Below are 21,945 nucleotides of genomic sequence, written 5' to 3' on the forward strand. Positions count from 1 at the left end.
ATGGGTAAGAAATACGACCACCCCTAACGGATAAAAAGGCAAGTTTCTAAAATCCGATCGTCAGTCTGTTCCGTCAGGATTCCGGGGGTCGCTTCGGCATGGCTTCGGCGACGCTTTGTTGCCCCGGGACCCTCGCGATCTCGTCTGCATAACTAATTAGAAATAATTAAGTTAATGTTAAATAATTAGTTAATAATAATCAAGTTAATTTTAAAATAATTAATCAATAATATTTGAATTAATTTTTACGTAATTAGTAATAAATATGGTTATTTTTGTGGACTTCGAGATATAAATAAATCGGACGTTTTCAATTTTAATTTCGAGATTTAAATAAATGGCTTTTCATAATTTACTTGTGAATTTCGGATGCGAACAATTCAGACCTTTTCCTTTTGGATAATTGTGGCTTGTAGACGTTAAATAATTTGGAAATTCGACTTATTGTGATTGTTTAACGAGAATCTAGTTACATATAAACATTATTTCATTGACATTTGATTATAAACTTTTGAATAAAGGGTGACCTTAAGTTAAATTGTGTAACAACATTGATAATATACCAGTTATGAAGTTTAACCAGTGTTTTCTTGAGTTATCGACTTTCTTTCTCTACCGTAACTTCTTGGTTACTCCACGTCTATGAGATTCCTGCCTGTTCCTCCACATTAATGAACCTCCACTTCCAAGTGCCTGAGCTAGTCAGGAAGTCGGAGGCCTTCACTAGGCTACTAATTTCCATAGATCACAATTATAGTCATATTAATTAAACTAACAAAGTTGCCATTGCAAACAATGAGAGAAATTAATACGAATTGTTATAGTTACCAAAATTTGTGATATTGTATAATATCTACCTATTTTTATCATCCTTATCATCATCAATCTGGACCTATCCACTGCTGGATGAAGGCCTCCTCAGCTTTATTCTACTCCTCACTTACACATGAATGGTTATATTTATCAAAATCAGTGATATTATATTATTATCTACCTATCTATATATAATGCCATTATTTTCACGAGCCTCAATAAATCCACTGCTGGATGAAGGCCTCTCTACGTTGATTGTATTCTTGACAGTCTTGAATTTCTATATTTATTAAAAATGCTAATGCTATTTATTTACATATTCATATCGTCATCATCATCATCAATGCTGGATGAAGGGTTCCGCAACGTGATTCTACTACTAACGGTTGAACGAATTTGTGATATTATACCTATTTCTATCATCCTTATCATCATCGACCTGAACCAATCCACTGCTGGATAAAGGCCTCCCTAGCCTGATTCTACTCCTTTCTGTCATTTGAATTGCTGTATTTATCAAAATCGGTGATATTATAATATTTATCTATGTATTCATATCTTCATCATCAACCAGAATCAATCCACTGCTGGATGAAGGGTTCCGCAACCTGATTCTGCTACTAGCGGTTAAACGAATTTGTGATAGTATACCTATTTCTATCATCTTTATCATTATCGACCTGAGCCAATCCATTGCTGGATAATGGCCTCCCTAGCCTGATTCTACTCCTTTCTGTCATTTGAATTGCAGTATTTAACAAAATCGGTGATATTAAATTATATCTATTTATATTGCCCATGAGCCTGAATCAATCCACTGGTGGATGAAGGCCTCTTTAATTTGTTTGCATGTCTGTCGGTCATATGAATTGCTATATTTATCAAAATTGCTGATATTATATTTACCCATTCATAATATCGTCATTATCATCATCAACCAAAATCAATCCACTGCTGGATGAAGGTTATCCCAACGTTATTCTTCTTGTTCATGTAAACTGCTATATTTTTTTTTAATTTGTGACTTTATATACCTACCCATTTATATCGTCATCAACTTGTATCAATTATTCACTGCCTCTTTAAGCTGATTCCACATCTTTAGGTCTTATAAATTCCTATTCTTATCAGAATTGGTCTAGAATAGACTCAGATATTATAATATGTATTGCTTTATTATTTATCAACATTATTGTCTCGATATGAATGTCCCGAAATCAAAATATGATTTTTAAAATATTATTCTATGGCTGCAAGCATTTATTTTTTATAGACAATGAAACAAAATAATGTTTAAATATATTTTTTATGCTGCTAACCTTTTTCTATTATGTAAATGGGACCCGAAAGAGATTAATATTCGCGTTATATTGGATCGCTATTTATAATAATCACGATTGAGATGTATAATTATTTATCATATTTAAATGCACATACCTACCTACACATTATATTGTATTAAAATTAAAATGACAGTGGTAGCAATCGGCGATTGCCAGCTGTTCTGCTAGGCCTAGCAGCCTGAAATGGTGTCAGACGATATTGTGAAGGCCAGACTCCAGAATAGACTACGCATATGACTCCAAATTTGTATTGGCATTGACGACATGCAAATCGTAAAACAGACAAATCAGCGAAATGTCAAACTGTCTGAGGTGAAAGAAAATCCATCCCAAAGGGAAAACTGGAAAACTATGGCGCCGTCTATACATACTTTACAATTATATTAAAATCCAATAGCAAGGTATTATGACGAAAAGCTGTCTGGAGGACCTAGCGAGACAGACTGGCGAGAGCCAGCTGGCTCAGCTAGTTTTGTTTTTAATAGACAAAATTACAGTTCATCGTACTTACTAAGTTTTTCAAACAGAATATTTTGAAAGCTTCGTTCTACCTTTCAGAATCGTGACAAGCCATGGGCTTTTTCCATCTGATTGCAGGCCTGTTGGAAATATTGCAAGATTGATTTGTGGCTAACTTTAATCAGTAGACCAAATGGTAATTTTTTGTTTATAAGTATTTCATATCTTTAGACTCCATGGAAAAAGATATTCTTCAACATCTTTGGGATGGAAAATAAATCTAATTTTATGAATAATAAAAAATAAGTACATTCTTTTATTGAACCAATTCAAAATCCAGGATATTTGGCAATATACTGAATCTACTGATATTTCTTCATTCCACAAAATTCCCACCATCCGGGAAAAAAACGAGTCGTCTTTGAAAATTCGGTAACCTGTGGCCCGTGGCGAAATTTTTTTTCCTAAAACAGAAATCTACTGATATTTTGTCGAATCTACTGAATTTTTTTTACACTTTCTACTGAAATTAAAAATTTTGACTTGGCAACACTGCGCGCCAGTCAGGTCTGAGTTAATGTCCGATTGTAATGAGGTTATGTTTTTTGTTTACATTTAGATGAATTCCTGAATGCTGCCCAAATCGATAAGGTTTTGGAAGACAGCGATTTTGAAGTTGGTGATGGGTACGATTCGGACGATGGGAACGACTTCTACATTTTACACGTGGAGGCAGACCAAGAACTGGAACCAGAGCAAGAAGCCGCATCCGAGCCCGACATTTATTCACAACCTTCGACATCGCAGTCCAGGGTTCTTCCCTGGCTCACAAAATCGTAAGTTTACAATGTTCATAATAGATAAATTTGTTTCATCTATTATCTAGTGACAAGTCATACATGCTTTTTCAAAAGAATCAATACCTGAATTAATTACTTGTAAAAACATAGTTTTGCTTGTGGTCTGAAGAGTTGACGAATGGAATATTAAACTGAATACCTACATTGTTTCATAATTAAATTTTTCTATTGTTTCAGTATGCCGAGTATTGGACCACAGCTGGACGAAGACCTGGAAACTGTGGGGCATGCCGTCGATAATGTGCTGGAGACCTTTTTCGACTACCTACTTCAGCGTTAGCCTTTTTTCGATAGCAGATGAAACAAACCTCTATTCTGCCCAAAAAAGTGATTTACGGTCGGTGAATACTAGCACGAAAGAGTTGATAGTATTCACCGGCATCCAAATAATGATGGGCACGCTAAAGTATCCGCAGATTCGAATGTACTGGTCGTATGATATGAGCCTTCCGGTCATAAATTGGGCGATGCCCAGAGACCGGTACTCAGCGCTCGAAATGGAAAAGTTTACGAACCGGAGCGCTCGACAAATTTTCTGAAGATACGAGGGTGGGTCAATAATTCCTTAGAAAAAAGCATTAAAACAGGTTTTTATTTTTGTATTTTTTTTTTATTTCTCAACATAATCTCCTTGGAGCTCAATACACTTGGTTAGACGTTTCTCAATTTTTTTTAAACCGTCAGAAAAATAAGTTTTCGGAAGGTCCTCAAAATAAGCATTTGTCCGATCGATGACTTCTTCATTTGAAAAAAAACGTTGTCCACTTAGCCATTTTTTTAAGTTTGGGAAAAGGAAAAAGTCACTGGGGGCTAAATCTGGCGAATACGGTGGGTGGTCGACCAATTCGAACTTCAATTCTTCAATTTTAGCCATTGATCGTAAACATGTGTGAACACGGGCATTGTCCTGATGAAAGAGGATTTTTTTCCTGTTTAAATGAGGCCGTTTTTCTTCAATTTTGTTTTTTAGCTGGTCCAATAAAGATGCATAATAATCCCCTGTTATTGTTTTTCCTTTTTCTAAATAGTCAACGAAAATAATTCCACGTGCATCCCAAAATACAGAAGCCATAACCTTACCAGCTGATTTTACGGTTTTCGCCTTCTTTGGACATGGTTCGCCTTTCGCAATCCACTGCTTTGACTGTTCTTTCGTCTCGGGAGTATAGTGGTGTATCCATGTTTCATCTACAGTCACAAAGCGACGAAAAAATTCATCCGGATTCCGTTGCATGAGCGACAACAGGGCTTTGGAGGCCACCACCCTATTGCGTTTATTGTCGACTGTGAGCAAACGCGGCACCCATCTTGCAGAAATATTTTTCATGCCCAATTTGTCATGTAAAATAGAAATGACGCTACCTTTTGAGATCCCTGTAACCTCAATTATCTCACTCAACTTTAATCTTCGGTCACTTAACACCATATCGTGGATTTTATTGATCATTTCTGGTGTAGTCACCTCTACAGGACGTCCTGAGCGTGGTTCATCCTTTGTTGATGTACGACCACGTTTAAATTCATTTAACCAGTTATAAATAGTTGCAAGTGAAGGAGCAGATATGCCGTGAACTAAATCCAACTCATTTTTTATTTCCTTTGCTGTTAACCCTTTTATATTAAAATGTTTAATAACAGCTCTAAACTCAATTTTCTCCATTTTTGTAAACAAGCAAATTTTTTTTTTAAATGTACGAGAAACACACAACAACCCGACCAATCTGATTGAAACTTCGCAGCATACTGAATCGGTAGTGCCGCTGCATGAAAACAAACCGCTTACAGTACTAGTCGCGCCACCTGTCGGCTTTTCTAAGGACTTATTGACCCACCCTCGTATTTACATAATCATCAAATCGTATGTGTATTTTATAAAAACAAGTGTGTCAGATTTTGTATTCTATGGCCTATCTAGCTCAGACGGTCAACATATTTTTTCCACGAGACGGAGCGATAATTTTACAAATTTCACGAGCCGGAACGGCGCTCCGGTGCGTTCCGTTCCATTTCGAGCCCTGCCGGTACTCTAACTGCGGAACCATCTGCATTTTGCCGACAATACTGCTGACCGTTCAGGCTCCACAGACAAATTGTGGAAGGTAAGCCCGTTTTTAAACGAGGTCTTGAAACAATGCCACACATTGCCCAGACCTGCTCATAACTCCATCGATGAACAAATGATACCGTTCACTGGCCGCTGTGAACACAGACAATTCGTTCCAAATAAGCCCAATCTGGTTGGGCTTAAAAATTTTTGTTCTAGCGGCCAGAGAAGGATTAGTTTTAGACTTCCACATTTATGTTGGGAAAGGAACGGTATCAGATGGAGATATGAAGCAGTTTGGTCTGGGTGCTAGTGTGGTAAAGTTGCTCTGTCGGACTCTCCCCAATGACTCCTCCCGCATCATTTACACTGATCGATTTTTTACGAGTTTGAAGCTAGCCGATTCGTTACTTCAGGACGGGATATTCCTTACTGGAACCGTCCGAAGTAACAGAATCGGCGATGTAATAAAAAAGTTAAAAATAGATAAAGATATGCGCAGAGGAGATTGGGATGAGAAGGTTTGACAGGACGACAAAGTCTGTGTTGTCAAGTGGAAAGACAATAAGTCAGTCTTATTGCTTTCCACTGCGGTTGGAAGTAGCCCTGTTGGCACCTACACGAGGTGGTCGAAAGAGGCCAAAAGGAGGGTCAATGTCACTCGCCCGGCTATTGTAAATCATTACAATAAGTCAATGGGTAGCATTGATTTTTGCGATCGGATGATCGCATATTCTCGAACGTCAATGCGAACCTGCAAGTGGCCGGTAAGGGTTTTTAACCACTTCGTGGACTTGGCGGTGGTAAATTGCTGGCTCATGTATATGAGAAATTGTCGACAGGATAATGTCCCCCAAAGGGACACTATGGGCCTGTTATCATACCGAATTCGGTTAGCGAAAGCTATGATTCGGTATGAAGGTCACGTAGCCAGCATTTTAACACCGCCAACACATGGTCGACCAAGAAATGTGCCAAACCAGCCAGCGTCATCATCGCTGGATAATTCTCAAGGACCACCTCGCAACAGAGGAAGGTTATCCCGGCACCGATCCCTGAAGTCCGCTTGGACACCGTCGGGCACTTTCCTCGCTTCCAGGATGCTAAATCGGCATCAAAGTGCAGATATCCTGGATGCATGTCGCGAACCAGGTACATATGCATTATATGCAATATGTACTTGCAGTGGCGCACCCAGGGGGTGGGCCAAGGGGCCCTGGCACCCCCCAAACATGAAAATTATCAGAATGATTTTAAACACCTTTTAGGAAAATTTCTTAGATTTTAATTTCTAACACAACACTAATCTCAGGTTTTTTAAAAACCCAATCCTTAATGGAACTGTCAAAAAATTCTCGGTGTCCACCCGAATTTCGGAGTGGTGTAGGTCATGGCTTCCCTGACAGGGCTCTAGCCTGGGGGCCGGGGCTGTGGGGGGCCCGGCGTGTCGGGTTGACCAGATAAGTGAGATAAACACACACCATAAATTAGCTTTAATAGTAAAAAAAGTCGCCTGCGGCGCTATTATACTTTATGGTCATGAACATTTTCAATTACTTATATAATTGTGCAATATATTTTTTGATTATTATGTGTCGATACACGACAGCTCCATTATTAAAGTAGATGTATTAAAAATCGCCAATAATTCACTGTATAAGTACCCTTAATTTGAACTAAAACACAATTTGAAAAACGTTATGTAGTGTTTCACACTGCCTTTAATTGGCGGTAGGTAGGGGGCCCGCCAATCCTAGCCTGAGGGCCCGTTTCAGGATGTGGGGACCATGGTGTAGGTAATAGACAAAAGACCGATAAACGAGAAGAAGAAAAAGAGCCTATGAGACTAATTTACATTCTCCTCCTTGGGCCCCCCCCAATATAAAATCCTGGGTGCGCCACTGTGTACTTGTGTCCTAAATTCTGCTTTGAGTTGTACCACACTGTGTAGGGTACAGCTCAAAGCAGTTTTCTATTATGTTTATTGTTAATTTGTAATTAATTTAAGTGTAAATAAATTTAATGAGGCTATTTTTATTGTATTGTTTTCTTCATTTTAATCGTATTATTTTCTAATAAAAATGTCTTAATTCTTATCAATGTTTTACTTTTCTGTATTATTTCATATATGTAGTATATCTAAGTTTTATCTGTATAGTGACCTGGGTTGCACATATGTGCACGTAGTGTATTTTACTTAGTATAAAATTAAAAAAAAAATGTTCTTTTTGATTTTTGATTTCACATAAAATCATCAAAAAAAAATTCTGATGGCTGGTTTTTCCTCGGGTCTCAAGAGGATAATACTTTGTGGCATAGACCAGTGTTGCCATGTCTACTGAAATTTCAGTAGATCGACTGATATTTTTTGCCAATATACTGAATTTTTGATTTTTTTTTTCGAAATTCAAGAAATCTACTGATATTTGTGTTTCTCCATAATTGTTAATGAACTGATGATTCTTTTAATAATAAACTTGAAATGATTTACGCATGACTTTTTTTGATGTTATACACTTCTAAATTGACATAAAAAGCTTTGTAACTCTACCCGAGAGCGCCATTTTACCCATTAATATCATCATTGTTTAAAATAAATTAATATTATTCTTATTAGTTTTAAATCATATCTAATATACCGCAAATCTACTGATATTTTATGAAATCTACTGAATTTTTTGTCAAAATCTACTGAAATTTTAAATTTTGACTTGGCAACACTGGCATAGACTAATATACTTTTACTTTGTGGCAACACGCGTTGTCGGCGCTAAACCAAAGAAATTGAAAATATCTGGCTGTCAAAATAACAATAAAATATTGTTTAGATTATGTTAAACCATTGTTAAACGTTTGGTAGTAACCATATCAAATCATAATGGAAAATGTGCCAAAATCTTACCTAACCCCTATAATTGTAAGTTATTTTATAATGCAATTAATATTCTTTTTGACGTTTAATTCGTGCTCCATAACCTCTAAATGTATGAATAATGATATTATGCCTGAAGTGAATTTTAATATTCTGTTATAATTAATTAATGAAAGAATTTAACTAGATAAATATGGAGCTAGTGGAAAAAAATAAAGTTATTCAAACGACCTACTGCCGCGACAACGAAATGACTATAATGATTTTTATGAAATCAATTTTAATTACATCAGCCGCCCCTGCAATAAAATTGTTGGTGTTCACAGAATAAAATTGGGCAATTGTGCCGCAGATGCCGTCATGAGATTAAATTTGAAATTTCATACATTTTGATGCATCATTATCACAAACTAAGATTATATTAGGTTAGGTTTGGTTTGGTCTAAAAAGAAAGTTATAAAATCTCATGCATGCATCTGCGGCACATTTACCAAAATTTTTACTGAAATAGCTAAAACTTTAAAAGAAATGGCAAGAGGTAATTTCATAATAATGTCGATTTCACCAGGCTGTCGAAAAATCAAATAAGCAATCTCGAATTCTCGAGAAATCTAATATTTTTGATTAAAATTAAAAAAAGAAAGAGAAAATTAAGATTAAAAAACTTAATTTTTGATTATCGAAAATTGAAAAAAGTCGTGAGCTCTAGGCTTATGGAACATAGTATATTGACTGCTTCTAATGATCACAACTCATAGTAGGTATATGTGGTAATATCAACACAATTTGTGTTTACTTCAGTAATGTTATTGGTATTATATTCTGTCTGTAGATGCGCCAAGATGTCAAGCTCTTTAGTTGAGTATGAGTATTCATTATTTTGTTACGCTTATAAATGCACCGTGATTATATGCCTTATGGCTTACTTTACAGGCGGGAGGTGTAGCTGGGCTCACAGTAGATGTCATCCTATATCCACTTGATACAATCAAGACTCGGCTGCAGAGCAGTCAGGGTCTTATAAAATCTGGAGGGTTCAGTGGAGTCTACAGAGGGCTGGGAGCTGTCGTAATGGGGAGTGTGCCTTCTGCTGCTCTGTTTTTCTTCTCCTATGAAGCTATTAAGGGAATAGCCGATCCATACATTGAACCGGCGTATAGACCTCTTCTTCATGTTGCTGCTGCTTCGTTTGGAGAAGTGGTGTGTTATAATATTATGAATTTATTATTAGTAGGCTCTCCTTAGTAAAACCACTGAAAACCTCAATTTTACGTTTTTGAAGGAAAATTAAATAATTTTTTTTTTAAATCATACAAATTGATTTGGAGCATATTATATCAATATGTTCTCTCGTTCCTTTTCTTTTGAAGCAATCTTTGCTGTGACATTATTTGAGAGGGCATAATCAAAAAAAAAAACTTCACGAAATACTTACTCAAACTTAAGGCTATAACTTCAGCTGAGGCATGGTTTAAAAAGATCGTTCCTACGCAACGCACAGATTGCGCAAACGACGCGTGCAGAACAAAACATAATTTGTCATAAAAATTCAACATTTAATGTTATGTTTATTGTTATATTAGTAATAATAATAATATATTCATTGACATGTTTTCTTTTTCGAGTAAATGCGTAACGTTTTTTAGTCATCTTTACACGATTTAAGAATATATTCCTCCAATACCATCACAAAACAAATTGACGTGCTCACAGCTCGACTATCACTCTCCGATTGGCAAAGAGTCCGAAATTACGTCCCAACGTCCCACCTATCGTTGAAAATTATTTGCCGTTTCACTGATGTATGCTCTTAAACGATTGTATTGATTGTGCTCTCGGGTCATGATGTCTATAAATAAAACACACACATGCATCTGGAATTCATTTCAAAAATATTATGCATTGAATTGTGTTCAAATAAATTGAATTTTGAATATTTCAGACTTAAATTGCAGGAAATAAAAATGTAAAATCGGAAATTAAAGATATTAAATGGGACTGCAGAAACGACAAATAAATAGCGGGAATATATAAATACTGAGTACATAAAGTCGGGGTTCCCATATAGGTTATGTTTATATTTTTTCTGTATAGATTAGCTTTGGAATGATCGATAACCTCAACAGCTCCAAATCCGCATCTAATAATTTAATTCTATGATACTAAATATCATATAGAATTCTAAAATGTACCTTTACCAATTTTGATTATTATTTATATTTATGCTCTCGGAACAATAATTATGGATGGAAATACAGATAGTGTACAATCCACTCTTCAATATTTTGTCATAATTATCTGCTAAATCCGAAACATGGTACAAAACCATAACAAACAATGACATGTGTTGAAGTTTGCTTGTGGGAATCCTTTTGAAAATAGTACTGACATTCTTAAACTTTGTTGGTCTCATTTATTTAATATAATATAATATGGTGAAATTAATAACCTAATGATACACCCCTGTTACAGGCGGGCTTCACCCGGTGTAAAATAATCATTTAGTAGCTCAAGTCGAAACGTAACCCTGACCTCTAGAAACGGCTTCATAAAACATCTAATCTGATTCCTTGCTCAACCACGTAAGTATTTTTTTTAATTTAAAAAGTAAAAATGATGATGGATGAAAGAGATAATTTTAAGACTAAATATAAGGATTTAAAAATAATAAATTTTGCCGCGCTTGTCGGCAACGTCCAAATTTCTGCGCGCCTGCGCCGAGGTGGTCCTCGTGATTCGTCACATCCAAAATCATGCGATAAAATTTGGCCAATCACGAGAGTCCTTTTTGTAGAATGGCGTGGGTACGCGAAGTTGAGAAAAAGAAAAAAAATTAGTAAGCGTCCCCTTTCCGATAGGATAGGACCTGCGAAACTTATTGTTAAAACAAAATATGTAAACGTTTAAAGAAAATGTAAAATATAAGAAGACCACGTTACGAGCACGAAAGACCGTGTTTTATTTATACTCCAACCGTTTGAATTTCTTTTTTTTTGTGAATCCGGGGTTCGATGGACTCCTGAGCTAGCCGCTGGAACCCCGGGGATCTCAATGGCGCCTTGGCAACGTGAAGCTCGAAGAATCGCATGGATTCTTCCGAACCTGCGAAATAAAATTTACGCCCGCGAACGCTAAATAAAAGTTTATGATCCAGGAGCCGGAACAACCAAGAAATGGTTAACTAAAAAGTGGACTCCGACGTGACCCTTATCAAAGAAGAAGTGCTGTCTCCAACATCAAACCGGGAGAGCCCTCTGGTGTTCGAAGACAGTCCACATACGGAGCTGACCGCGCCTAGCGTCGTGCTGGAGACCGTAGCTCCAGCGCGTCTCCAGTACGACGAATGGCTGCACAAATCCCACCTATGGAGACCAGACACATCATCGACGGTATCCAACGAGGAGGGCTCGTAGAGGCCACGGCCCACTCGCGACGAAAAACGGCGAGCAAAATGCCGATTTTCCTAGGGTATCACTAACATGTCGTGTACCCTAGTCGACCACGGGATGTTCGGTGAGGAGAGAAAAAGGAAACGGGAGGCCAGGGAGCCTCAAAAGAGGGCTGAGAAGGCGCGCAAGCTGAGAGGAATCAAAGAAGCTGTGCGGGCGCAGGCTCGACCACGAGGAGATGAAGCAGGACCAGTCGCCAACCCTCGAGTCAAGGGTGAACGCCGAGTTCCTGTTGGAAGTGAAATGTGTAGATTATACGAATAAAACATCCGGAAATTCTTCTAATTACGGATACAAAGTTAATTAAGGACCCACTTTCTGAGCCTTGTAAACTTAAGTTCATTAGTAAGAAAAATGTACATTCTAGTTTTAAAAATAACGCTTCGCAGAGTGACGCCAATTCTTTCCGTTCAAATAAAGTAAATATGAATGAATTCGAAAACATTAACATTGAAAATCGCAAACAATTTTATAAACGGGAAAGAGGATATTCTACAGTAGCGCGAAACCTGTTTCAAAGTTACGCCGTGTTAATAATTTGAATTCAAAGAGAAACGAGGAAAATAGTATACGACCGTCACTATTATTTCTTTACAAATTACCAATCGTAAATTTAACACAGCGAAAACGGAACGGGAATAATACGGCATCACTCGACGAAGTGTATATAGTTGTTATGTTAAATTTTAATAATAAGTTAAAATTAGGGATAAGAGGATGAAAGTAGAGATTGTATGCTTGTGATAAAAAAAAAATGAGTCAAAAAGCCGTAAATTTCTCAACAGGGTTTCAATAATGAAAAAAATAAAATAATAATAATAATAAAACGTGAGAGGCACCGCAAATCGGCGCGGTGCGCTTTGGAATAGGATGTCGGGCGCGTAAAACGAAACAACAATTTTTTTTAAATAAAATGGGTTTCACTAAAAATAAAGTTAATTACACAGTTTTAAGTGTACTGATTCAGAAATAAATATAATGAGAGGGTGGAATATTTCAATTTTTAATATCAATGTGATTTATACAGTCAATACAATGTTGCAAAATAATTATGGGTATTAGGGTAAAATATTAAAAGTGATAGTAAGTACCATAAGTACAATGGGAAGATTTTATATAAAATTACTAGCTATTTAATGTATGGGGTAGGAGTAATTAATAAAGTAAATTCGAATAAATTTAAAGTACAGGAAGTCTAATGAACGAATAAATTACTAAAGAAAGAGAAAGAATAAATACAGATGAAGACAATTTGGAAGCACAAAGGGAGCCACCTCTCGAAGTAAGCGCATCCAAAGGCAGCGTAGCCGAAAATTCATGATACCAAAGCTTGATGGTGTGGAGAGTGCGCACTCTCCTTTCTCGCGCAGGTTCATGGAGAGACTAGGGACGTGACGCCTGAAAGATATCGTGAAACAACAAGAGGTACCTCCGAAGTGTAACCATCTATAAAAAAAAAAGAAAGGGAAAAGGATACTTATTGTGAAAATCCATCCTAGTACCTGTGGGAAAGCCGTGCCGCCGTCAACGAGCCTGGCCGTTGTACCACTATACGATGCCTTGCCCGCAGTAATAGGAACAGATGGAGACACAGTACCTGTCCATCTATGAGGTGATACTCCAGAGACCAGCAGATCAGTGGAAAACTTTCCACAGAAAGATATCCGCTGCTCGGAACGAGCCTGGCTCAATAGTAACGCCACTACCACGCCCTGGTTGCAAAGGCAGACGACGCCAAACGAGGCACGCTCCTATTGCACCAGAAGAAGAAAAACGTAACACGAAATAATAATTCCGAACGAGGGCCAAACGTATACAAATGTAGCCTCTCGGAATACAAAAAAACTGGACAGCCCAAGAGTCAAAGACTGCAGCTCCACGACCCCTCCGCTGACTAGTATAAAAGAACGAGAAGAATAACAAAAACATTACGAAAACAAAATAAACGCACGACATTACAGGAGAAAAATAAAATAATAATAAATTATGACAAATGATAATAAGAAAGGAAAATAAATCAAACTCTGACTTATTCAGGAGCATTGCTTTGAGCAGGAAAATAGTAATTAAAATAAATATAGAAACAATACGTAAAGTTAGTTGTTTTTTTTTTTGTTAGAATAGTTAGATTGTAGTTGAATTTTTTTTATATAAACTGTTATCATGCCAAGTATTTAACGGATGAACAAGGAATTGGATGGATGGCCGATGAGATCAGGGCGTACCTTTCGACTTTAATCCAGATGGGGCGAATGATACACCCCTGTTACAGGCGGGCTTCACCCGGTGTAAAATAATCATTTAGTAGCTCAAGTCGAAACGTAACCCTGACCTCTAGAAACGGCTTCATAAAACATCTAATCTGATTCCTTGCTCAACCACGTAAGTATTTTTTTTAATTTAAAAAGTAAAAATGATGATGGATGAAAGAGATAATTTTAAGACTAAATATAAGGATTTAAAAATAATAAATTTTGCCGCGCTTGTCGGCAACGTCCAAATTTCTGCGCGCCTGCGCCGAGGTGGTCCTCGTGATTCGTCAAATCCAAAATCATGCGATAAAATTTGGCCAATCACGAGAGTCCTTTTTGTAGAATGGCGTGGGTACGCGAAGTTGAGAAAAAGAAAAAAAATTAGTAAGCGTCCCCTTTCCGATAGGATAGGACCTGCGAAACTTATTGTTAAAACAAAATATGTAAACGTTTAAAGAAAATGTAAAATATAAGAAGACCACGTTACGAGCACGAAAGACCGTGTTTTATTTATACTCCAACCGTTTGAATTTCTTTTTTTTGTGAATCCGGGGTTCGATGGACTCCTGAGCTAGCCGCTGGAACCCCGGGGATCTCACTAACCTAACCTAAGCAATAGAATATTATGTGAAAACGGTCCTAAACCGTTAGTTTCTACATTGAATATTATGATGTATGTTAGGTTAGATTAGATTAGATTAGATATTTTTATACTTATAATTTTTTTTATCTGATAAAAAATGAAACGTGCAATCAATATTCAGGAGTGGCCATTTTATTTATCATCTACCAAATTTTTATAACTACCTAGGTACTTGAAAAGTTTTACACTCAGAAAAGGATGTTAGCGACGCTTTTTATTTATTAAAAATTGACAATATTTCTTTATCCATATTCATACCAATTATTGTTATTGTGTGGATTCATCATGAATTTAAAAAAATATAATTAGTGCATCAATATTAGTTTTCCTAAATTTTATTTATTTATTTAAAAAAACAAATTGATTACATAACATAAGACATATCTTTTTCTTTTCTTTTGACGATGTCCGAACCTAATAGGATCATAAATGGGCATGCTCATAAGCAATGTTCCCTGTAAGGTGTGCGCAAACCACCAAAATATGTCCGTACACATGTTTTCATCCCCCGCGCAGTCCTCACACAAAAATATTGTAAAAGCAAGTTTCCTTTGCCAGATTTTAGTTTTGCTCGAATTCACGAAACCATCACATGCACAATTCTTCGACTCATTTCTCGGAAAGCGAAGGTCAAGTGCTACTAACGGGAGCACGCAAGTAAAATTTTACGTTGAGCGGGATCACTATATCTGTCCCGTTGTATCGCGTGCCAAATTGTACGAAAAGAAGATACGTATTTTAGTGTTTATCAATGACCACCTATGTGCCGGGTCCTTTACATTTCTTAGTCTTTGACATGTTTCAAAATCTTGCAAAAAACATTGTCAGTACAGTCTCATAGTAGTCCTTATTGTGAAAACATCACAGCTCTTACAATATTTTTTAAACGATAAAATTAATGTTCGTGCCAAATAGCAGTGTTTTTTACTTAAAATATTTATTGTTGTTTAATTTAATAAAACGCAATTTTTTTGTAGTACTTATTCCACTTTTAATCAATAAATTAGGACCGGTTTCGTCCGCCTCAGAGAGACATTTTCAACTCTGAGGCGGACGAAACCGGTCCTAATTTATTGATTAAAAGTGGAATAAGTACTACAAAAAAATTGCGTTTTATTAAATGAAACAACAATACAATGCAGTTCCACCATGAATTGACAGTTAACAAAATAAAAGAAATTAAAATATTTATAATACAAAACTAATAATCAATTTTTGTAATAAATACCTACAGGTGTGTTCACTGTACGTAACAAAAAATTCAAGTGAATAATATGATTGCTTGCTCAGTTACACATTATATAGTACAATTATACTTATTAATTATAGAAAACTTATCCCCTAAAAATGTCAAACAGGAGTGGATGTGATATTTCAACAATTTTATCCACAAATGAATACTTTTTAATCACTGAAAATTAATAAATACCTTAAAAATATAAGTTTTAATAAAAAAATGTATGTGTGTGTTTGTGAGGGGTGGGGGGTAAATTTACCGCACCAGGTGACACCAAACCTAGTTACGCCACTGCTCAGATGCTTTGATGATCCGCACACACAATAGAAAAAATAGAGGGAACGTTGGTCATAAGAAGGGACCGTATTTATTTGCTAGTGCATGTTTTGTTAGGGTGTATGCACAGTTATGAGAGTTACACAGATATCCGTTTTGAGAGACGCCGAAACAAGAAATAAAATTTTATTGTGCATATAAATCCATATTTGAGACGTTAGAGCATATTTGAGACAGTAGTGCATATTTCATAAATAAATGGCTGCTGCGCGCGCGCGACCACGCATGTAATTGACGAGTGCATACGAACTTAAATCTTTTAGAATACCAGGATTGGAAACTATACCATGTGACGGAATGGAAAAATGTGTTAAGAGCAGTAGTGACCTGCAAGCTTGAAGAGATTGAAAGGCAATCGTGCCTTGAAGAAAGAAAAATAAAATATTGAAATAAAGATGTCGAAGAAATTTCTTCTAGACAGTCTAAAACATGTTTGTAGGAAACCTCATAGCACATAGAGTGTTTTTAAGTCATTTGGGTTAGCTTGTCTTATGATGAATCCCAGAAGCTTGCTTCCATGTGGATAGTGGATAGAAGTGATATGTAAGTGAAAAGATAATGTTGAGTCAAACAATATGCAAAGATCTTTGACCTCAAATTGACGTTTTAGCTGACTCGTCTCGACTGCAACACGTAGAATATGTCGATGTGATTTTGTTGGCATTCACAAAAGTCATGTAACTAAATCTACCGCCGCATACCGCATGATTGCAACCTTTTAGTTTGAAAAAACCAGCTTGAGTCATATGCAACTATTTTCACCGGACATGCAGCGCAGGTATAATCCCGAAATGTCGCACTTCATCATTCTTTTTGGCTTTCCGTGTGACGTCACTGTCCTCGCACGGCCTTGCCTATATGCACTTAAGAAAGTTGCATGTTGCGCTCAGTTTTGATTTATGACTATCATCCCAGTTGAGACGATTTTCAATGTGCGACTGAACTTAGACCAGTGGTGCACAACCTATTTGAAAGAAGGGCCAATTTCACGGTACACATTGGGTAAAAGTGCTAAAAAATAATGATATATAACACTATACGAGACATGTGTCGCTGAGTTTCAAAACCCTCTATAACACTTTTTCATTATGTTGAGAAAATCAACAAAAACTTTTTGAACTAAAATGGTTTTTAAATGTTTCAGTAGTGTTATAGCGGGATTTGATAGACACATTGATTTTGTTTCATAAATGACAGTTAATCGTAGCGGCTTTTGAAAGAGGCGATAAAATTTTCATGTAGAGATTTTAATAACGAATCCAACGATATATATATCTTAATTATTTCAAAAAAGTGTTATAGCGGGTTTTGAAACTCAGCGACACACATACAGTTTATTATTTAAAATTGAATAGTTAAATATCAGCTAGTTACTCTAATCACTCTATACTCTGCATTACGTACATATTTTTATATTTATTTTATATATTTATACATAATATTTTTATATTTGTAGGTTGCCTGTCTTGTAAGAGTGCCGACAGACATTGCAAAGCAAAGACAACAAGCCACGATAGGAATACAAAGTCACAGAAGAAATGGATTCCAAATATTAATGGAAGCTTATCGGACAGAAGGAATAAGACGAGGTCTTTACAGAGGATTCTTCTCCACCGTTCTTAGAGATTTGCCTTTTAGCTTTATACAGTTTCCCCTTTGGGAATACATGAAAAAAGTTGTAGCCGAAAGTTCTGCAACAGGGAAGATTACGAGTCTACAAGTGAGTATTTGGTAGCATTATTATATTATTTTCTGTTATCTATCAACTGAATGCAGTTTGAGATTTATTATATTATTTGCATCAAGACCATGTCCGATCCTCATAAGATCATATGGGCCTCCACAGAGTGGAGGTTTATATTAACAGATTTCTGTTTATATGAGAAATAGATGTTAGCCACCTTGCTCAATTTATTAGGTCCATACTCCGTCTCAAATACAAATTGAAAAACAATATGTGAATTTCCCAGACCCTGGATTCGAACCTTGAACTCACGACGTTATCAGCCGACGCTTAAGCTGCGCGGCTATCGTCGGCATCAAAATTGATAATGCAATGCAGTGGCAACTTTACGAATCAAATATTGGATTATTAACAGTGAATGTATTTATAGTGGAAGATTGATTTTGTAACTAATGATTGTATATTGTAAAATATTTATTGTTATATCCAGTGGCGGCTCGTGGATAAGATATCTGGGGGTGCTGAGGTTGATTAAAAATAAAAAAAATGTTTATTTGGATTATATTTTACTATTAACATCAAAATTAAATATAAATAATTAATCATATTAATAAGTAATTAAAATAAAGAACTTTGCATAAATTGCTTGCAGAAATAAATTTTAACAATGTTAATAAACCATTAAAGCTATATTTCTTTCCTTCGCACGCGCGCGGGCTCACGTGCGAACACAGATACGGCGATACACTGTCGGGGCTGCAGTACCGATCAAGCTTCCAGCTGCGTGCCCCGCTCCCCGCACCCATTCGAGCATATTCGTTTGAAAACGGTACTTCAGTACCGTGGTGTATGATAATTATTGGATATATCGGTGCGCGGGCGAGCTTAATTCACGCTTAAATAATATAGATATTTTCATATAATATACTTAAATTTATGTATATTATAATATTACATTTTTCTCAATTTGCTTGGGGGTGCTGCAGTTCCGCAGTGCATATGGACGAGCCGCCACTGGTTATATCTATATAGTGGTATCTAATTTTTACAGGTAGCTTTGTGCGGGTCCGTGGCGGGTGCCATAGCTGGTGCCATAACAACCCCTCTTGACGTGGCAAAAACCCGCATAATGCTTGCCGAGAGGCAGGCCATGTCAGAGACAAGACTGACTGTCCGGAGGGTTCTTGCCTCAATCTATAGAGAAGCTGGTGTCTCGGGACTGTTTGCCGGCATCTCTCCTCGCGTGACGGGCTTTACGCTCGGCGGAGCAATATTTTTTGGGGCATACGACTGCGCCACAAAAGCTTGCGAGTATTGGGCCACAAATCAACAAACTATGTTTTAGTCACTTCTATTGGAGTAATCATTTGAGACGTAGTGTTCGAGACACATACTCGAAAGACTTTTGACAGCCACAAGAACAAAAATTGTGCATTTGAAATAATCATCTGAAGATAAGTTCTCTACAATCTGCCATTGATGAGTTTTCCAGTTTATTGGGCACATCACCAGGAGAGGGGGCTTAGCAAAACAGTTCCGGCGAATTAAAGGAAGCAAGGGGATCACAAGCCTTCCCTCAGCAGTGAATAAAAACGATCAGAAATAGCCGTAGTAACTAAGTCTTCCCGTGTAGTGACGGCTGAACCGTATTTATCTTATCAATTTTTTGATTGTCCTTCAAGACAAAAGTAGGAATGTACGATTGAATCGATTTTCGGTCTCATAAAAAATACATATTCAGTATTTTTTTAAATTAAATTATTTTTTATTCTCAATAGAATCATACATCAATGTAGCATTTGTTATACAAAAAAATAGTCTGAGTGAACATCGCAGTAATATACATATTAGAAAAAATATTTATACCAAGCGAGACTTGGATTTCAGTTGAAGCACCAACAACTATGCTTCCGAAGTGGTCTCTCAAATTCCACCATGTTTTAAAATTTTGAATCAAGGTACCTACCAGTGGCGAAGGGTGGAGGTAGACTGTTAGGATCCGACATAAATAGTGCACACTAACTTGGCAGTCAAATGTATTTGTTTTCATTGTTTATTATTATTTCAATGAAAACAAATAAGCATGACAGACAAAGTTTAGTGTGTACTATTATTTATGTCGAATCTTAACGACCTACCTCCACCCCTCGCCACTGGTACCTAGTTAACAGTGAATTGGCATGTATTGAAAACCCACGTTGACCCGGTTGGTTGAGCGGCTATCACTAAAGCCATGGGTTCAATCCCACGAGTGGACATAAAAAATGCATGTTATTTTTTTAATTTGTATTTGATCCAGTGCAAGAACCCAATGGGTTAGGCCAGTGACTCGCAACCTTTTTTGTTTGGCCGGGATCCTTGAAACATTTTTTAAAACCTCGCAGAGCTCCTACTTGGATGACATTAATGTCCATGTAAAAATTTGTAATTTACACTCAATCTACCATCAAAGTTTGTATTATTCGTATTCCTTCCTTAATCTGCCGCCATCTTAGAATGTCATGTCATAAGCAACACACGACCTGCCTACTGACACAGTATGTCACTCTTGATAAGTATAGTAAACAATAATTCGTAGGTACCTACATAAATTAAAAAATATATTGTAACAGTAATACAACTGAATTCCTCGAGTTTTGTTCCTTCATACAGTTTAACTATAATGTAATATCTAAACCTAAATAAGCTCAACTTTCCAAGGCACTCCATTGCAGAAGTGCAGGTCATGCTAAACATTACTTTTAGCCTATTACCAAAAAGGTTTCAAAATTTACCCATCTTTTGAGTCCCAGGCAACTGATCTCACGGGACCCCAGTTGGAAATCACCGAGTTAGGCGAATGAGTGACAACCATTCCTCATAAACATATTATATTAATATATAACACACTGTTCATGTAAGTTCAAGTCACACCGGTGCAAAAAGATTTTCATGTGTATGTCTTTGAGGTGTTCAAAATTATCCCTTGTTCTCTATATTATAACGATTTTCCTTGAAAAGTAAGTCTATCGAATCAAAATAATGATTTTTAATTTCCCTCAAAAGATAATTTTTTATACTTTTTTAGGAATTATGTGTAAATTATTATAACCCATGTATGTATACATGATTTTTTCTGTCTTGTTATAAACAAATATCTATAACTTTTTGAAAAAGAAATTGTATCAAAATTGTGATATTATAGAAACAGATTTTATATGAAAAATCATTTCCCTATTATTATTAAAAAAATCGATACTTTGGTTTTGATTTTTATTACTTGAATCAATCTTGTTGTGCAAGAATCAAACATCCCTAGAAAGAAGTGATTGCTTGCTGCCCATATGTGAAACCTGGCTAATATCATATAACTTGATTAATGTTAAGTTTTACCATTATTTTGTTGTTCAATAAAATGTTTGTCTTCATAAAATAAAGTACCTACCTATCATAATATAAACTAATTATTTTTCTAGTGCTGTAGAACTAGTAGATTGTATAAGAATTGTTGCAAGAATGTTTTTATCCAAGGATTAGATAACTGAACGCTATATTTTTGTCAGTGGTGAGGGGTGGAGGTTGGCTGTTAAGATTCGACATATTGTATAGTGCACACTAAACTTTGTCAGTCAAATGTATGTGTTAACTGCCTACCTCCGCCCTTCGCCACTGATTTTTGTGCATAGCTACTATGCATATCACAGGTAGTTTTTATTTAATAAATAAATCAAATTATTAAATGTTACTGCTTGTTTTATTTAGAATTAGAGAGAAAATGTTTAACTCATAATCATATTTGTAATGAGACAATCACAAAATGCTAGGTACATCTTTTCATTGCACTTGCTCTAGGCGCTATTCAGAAATCTAGACGCGCTACCTTTCGCGCCAACTGCACGTGCCTGCTTATATTTTAATTATAATTCGCAACTGAATTGTAAAGTCCTTAAACCCAGTGTGGAAAGAAAACAAAG

The 21,945-nt window shown here is 36.3% G+C and overlaps 2 protein-coding genes across 3 annotated transcripts; both read left to right on the forward strand.

The window, feature by feature from the left end:
* LOC147077867 (uncharacterized) lies at nucleotides 1–6,522 on the forward strand. Its single transcript, XM_085940089.1, has 3 exons — nucleotides 1–4; nucleotides 3,211–3,451; nucleotides 3,653–6,522. Exons 1-3 carry the CDS (start codon nucleotides 1–3, stop codon nucleotides 3,753–3,755), a joined length of 348 nt encoding a protein of 115 aa, XP_085796215.1. The 3' UTR covers nucleotides 3,756–6,522.
* Nucleotides 6,523–6,546: 24 nt separating this feature from the next.
* LOC147077868 (S-adenosylmethionine mitochondrial carrier protein homolog) lies at nucleotides 6,547–20,503 on the forward strand. 2 transcript variants are annotated; one of them, XM_085960905.1, is made up of 4 exons: nucleotides 6,547–6,671; nucleotides 9,325–9,591; nucleotides 17,765–18,028; nucleotides 19,044–19,467. In XM_085960905.1, exons 1-4 carry the CDS (start codon nucleotides 6,654–6,656, stop codon nucleotides 19,335–19,337), a joined length of 843 nt encoding a protein of 280 aa, XP_085817031.1. In that variant the 5' UTR covers nucleotides 6,547–6,653; the 3' UTR covers nucleotides 19,338–19,467. The 2 variants fall into 2 exon arrangements, with proteins under 2 accessions (XP_085817031.1, XP_085817030.1); XM_085960904.1 differs by lacking the exon at nucleotides 6,547–6,671 and adding an exon at nucleotides 8,257–8,436 and having other exon boundaries at nucleotides 19,044–20,503.
* The last annotated feature ends 1,442 nt before the right edge of the window (nucleotides 20,504–21,945 follow it).

Source organism: Rhyacophila brunnea, unplaced genomic scaffold, assembly GCF_057557595.1.
Source record: "Rhyacophila brunnea isolate RB1 unplaced genomic scaffold, BYU_Rbru_1.0 scaffold_12, whole genome shotgun sequence".
Classification (NCBI taxonomy): Eukaryota; Metazoa; Arthropoda; class Insecta; order Trichoptera; family Rhyacophilidae; genus Rhyacophila; species Rhyacophila brunnea.

Coding starts and splice junctions, on each gene's coding strand:
- LOC147077867 (XM_085940089.1), top strand. Junction 3,452..3,652: donor CTTCCCTGGCTCACAAAATC/GTAAGTTTACAA, acceptor CTATTGTTTCAG/TATGCCGAGTATTGGACCAC.
- LOC147077868 (XM_085960904.1), top strand. CDS start 8,398: ATGGAAAATGTGCCAAAATCTTACCTAACCCCTATAATT. Junction 9,592..17,764: donor CTGCTTCGTTTGGAGAAGTG/GTGTGTTATAAT, acceptor TTATATTTGTAG/GTTGCCTGTCTTGTAAGAGT. Junction 18,029..19,043: donor GGAAGATTACGAGTCTACAA/GTGAGTATTTGG, acceptor TAATTTTTACAG/GTAGCTTTGTGCGGGTCCGT.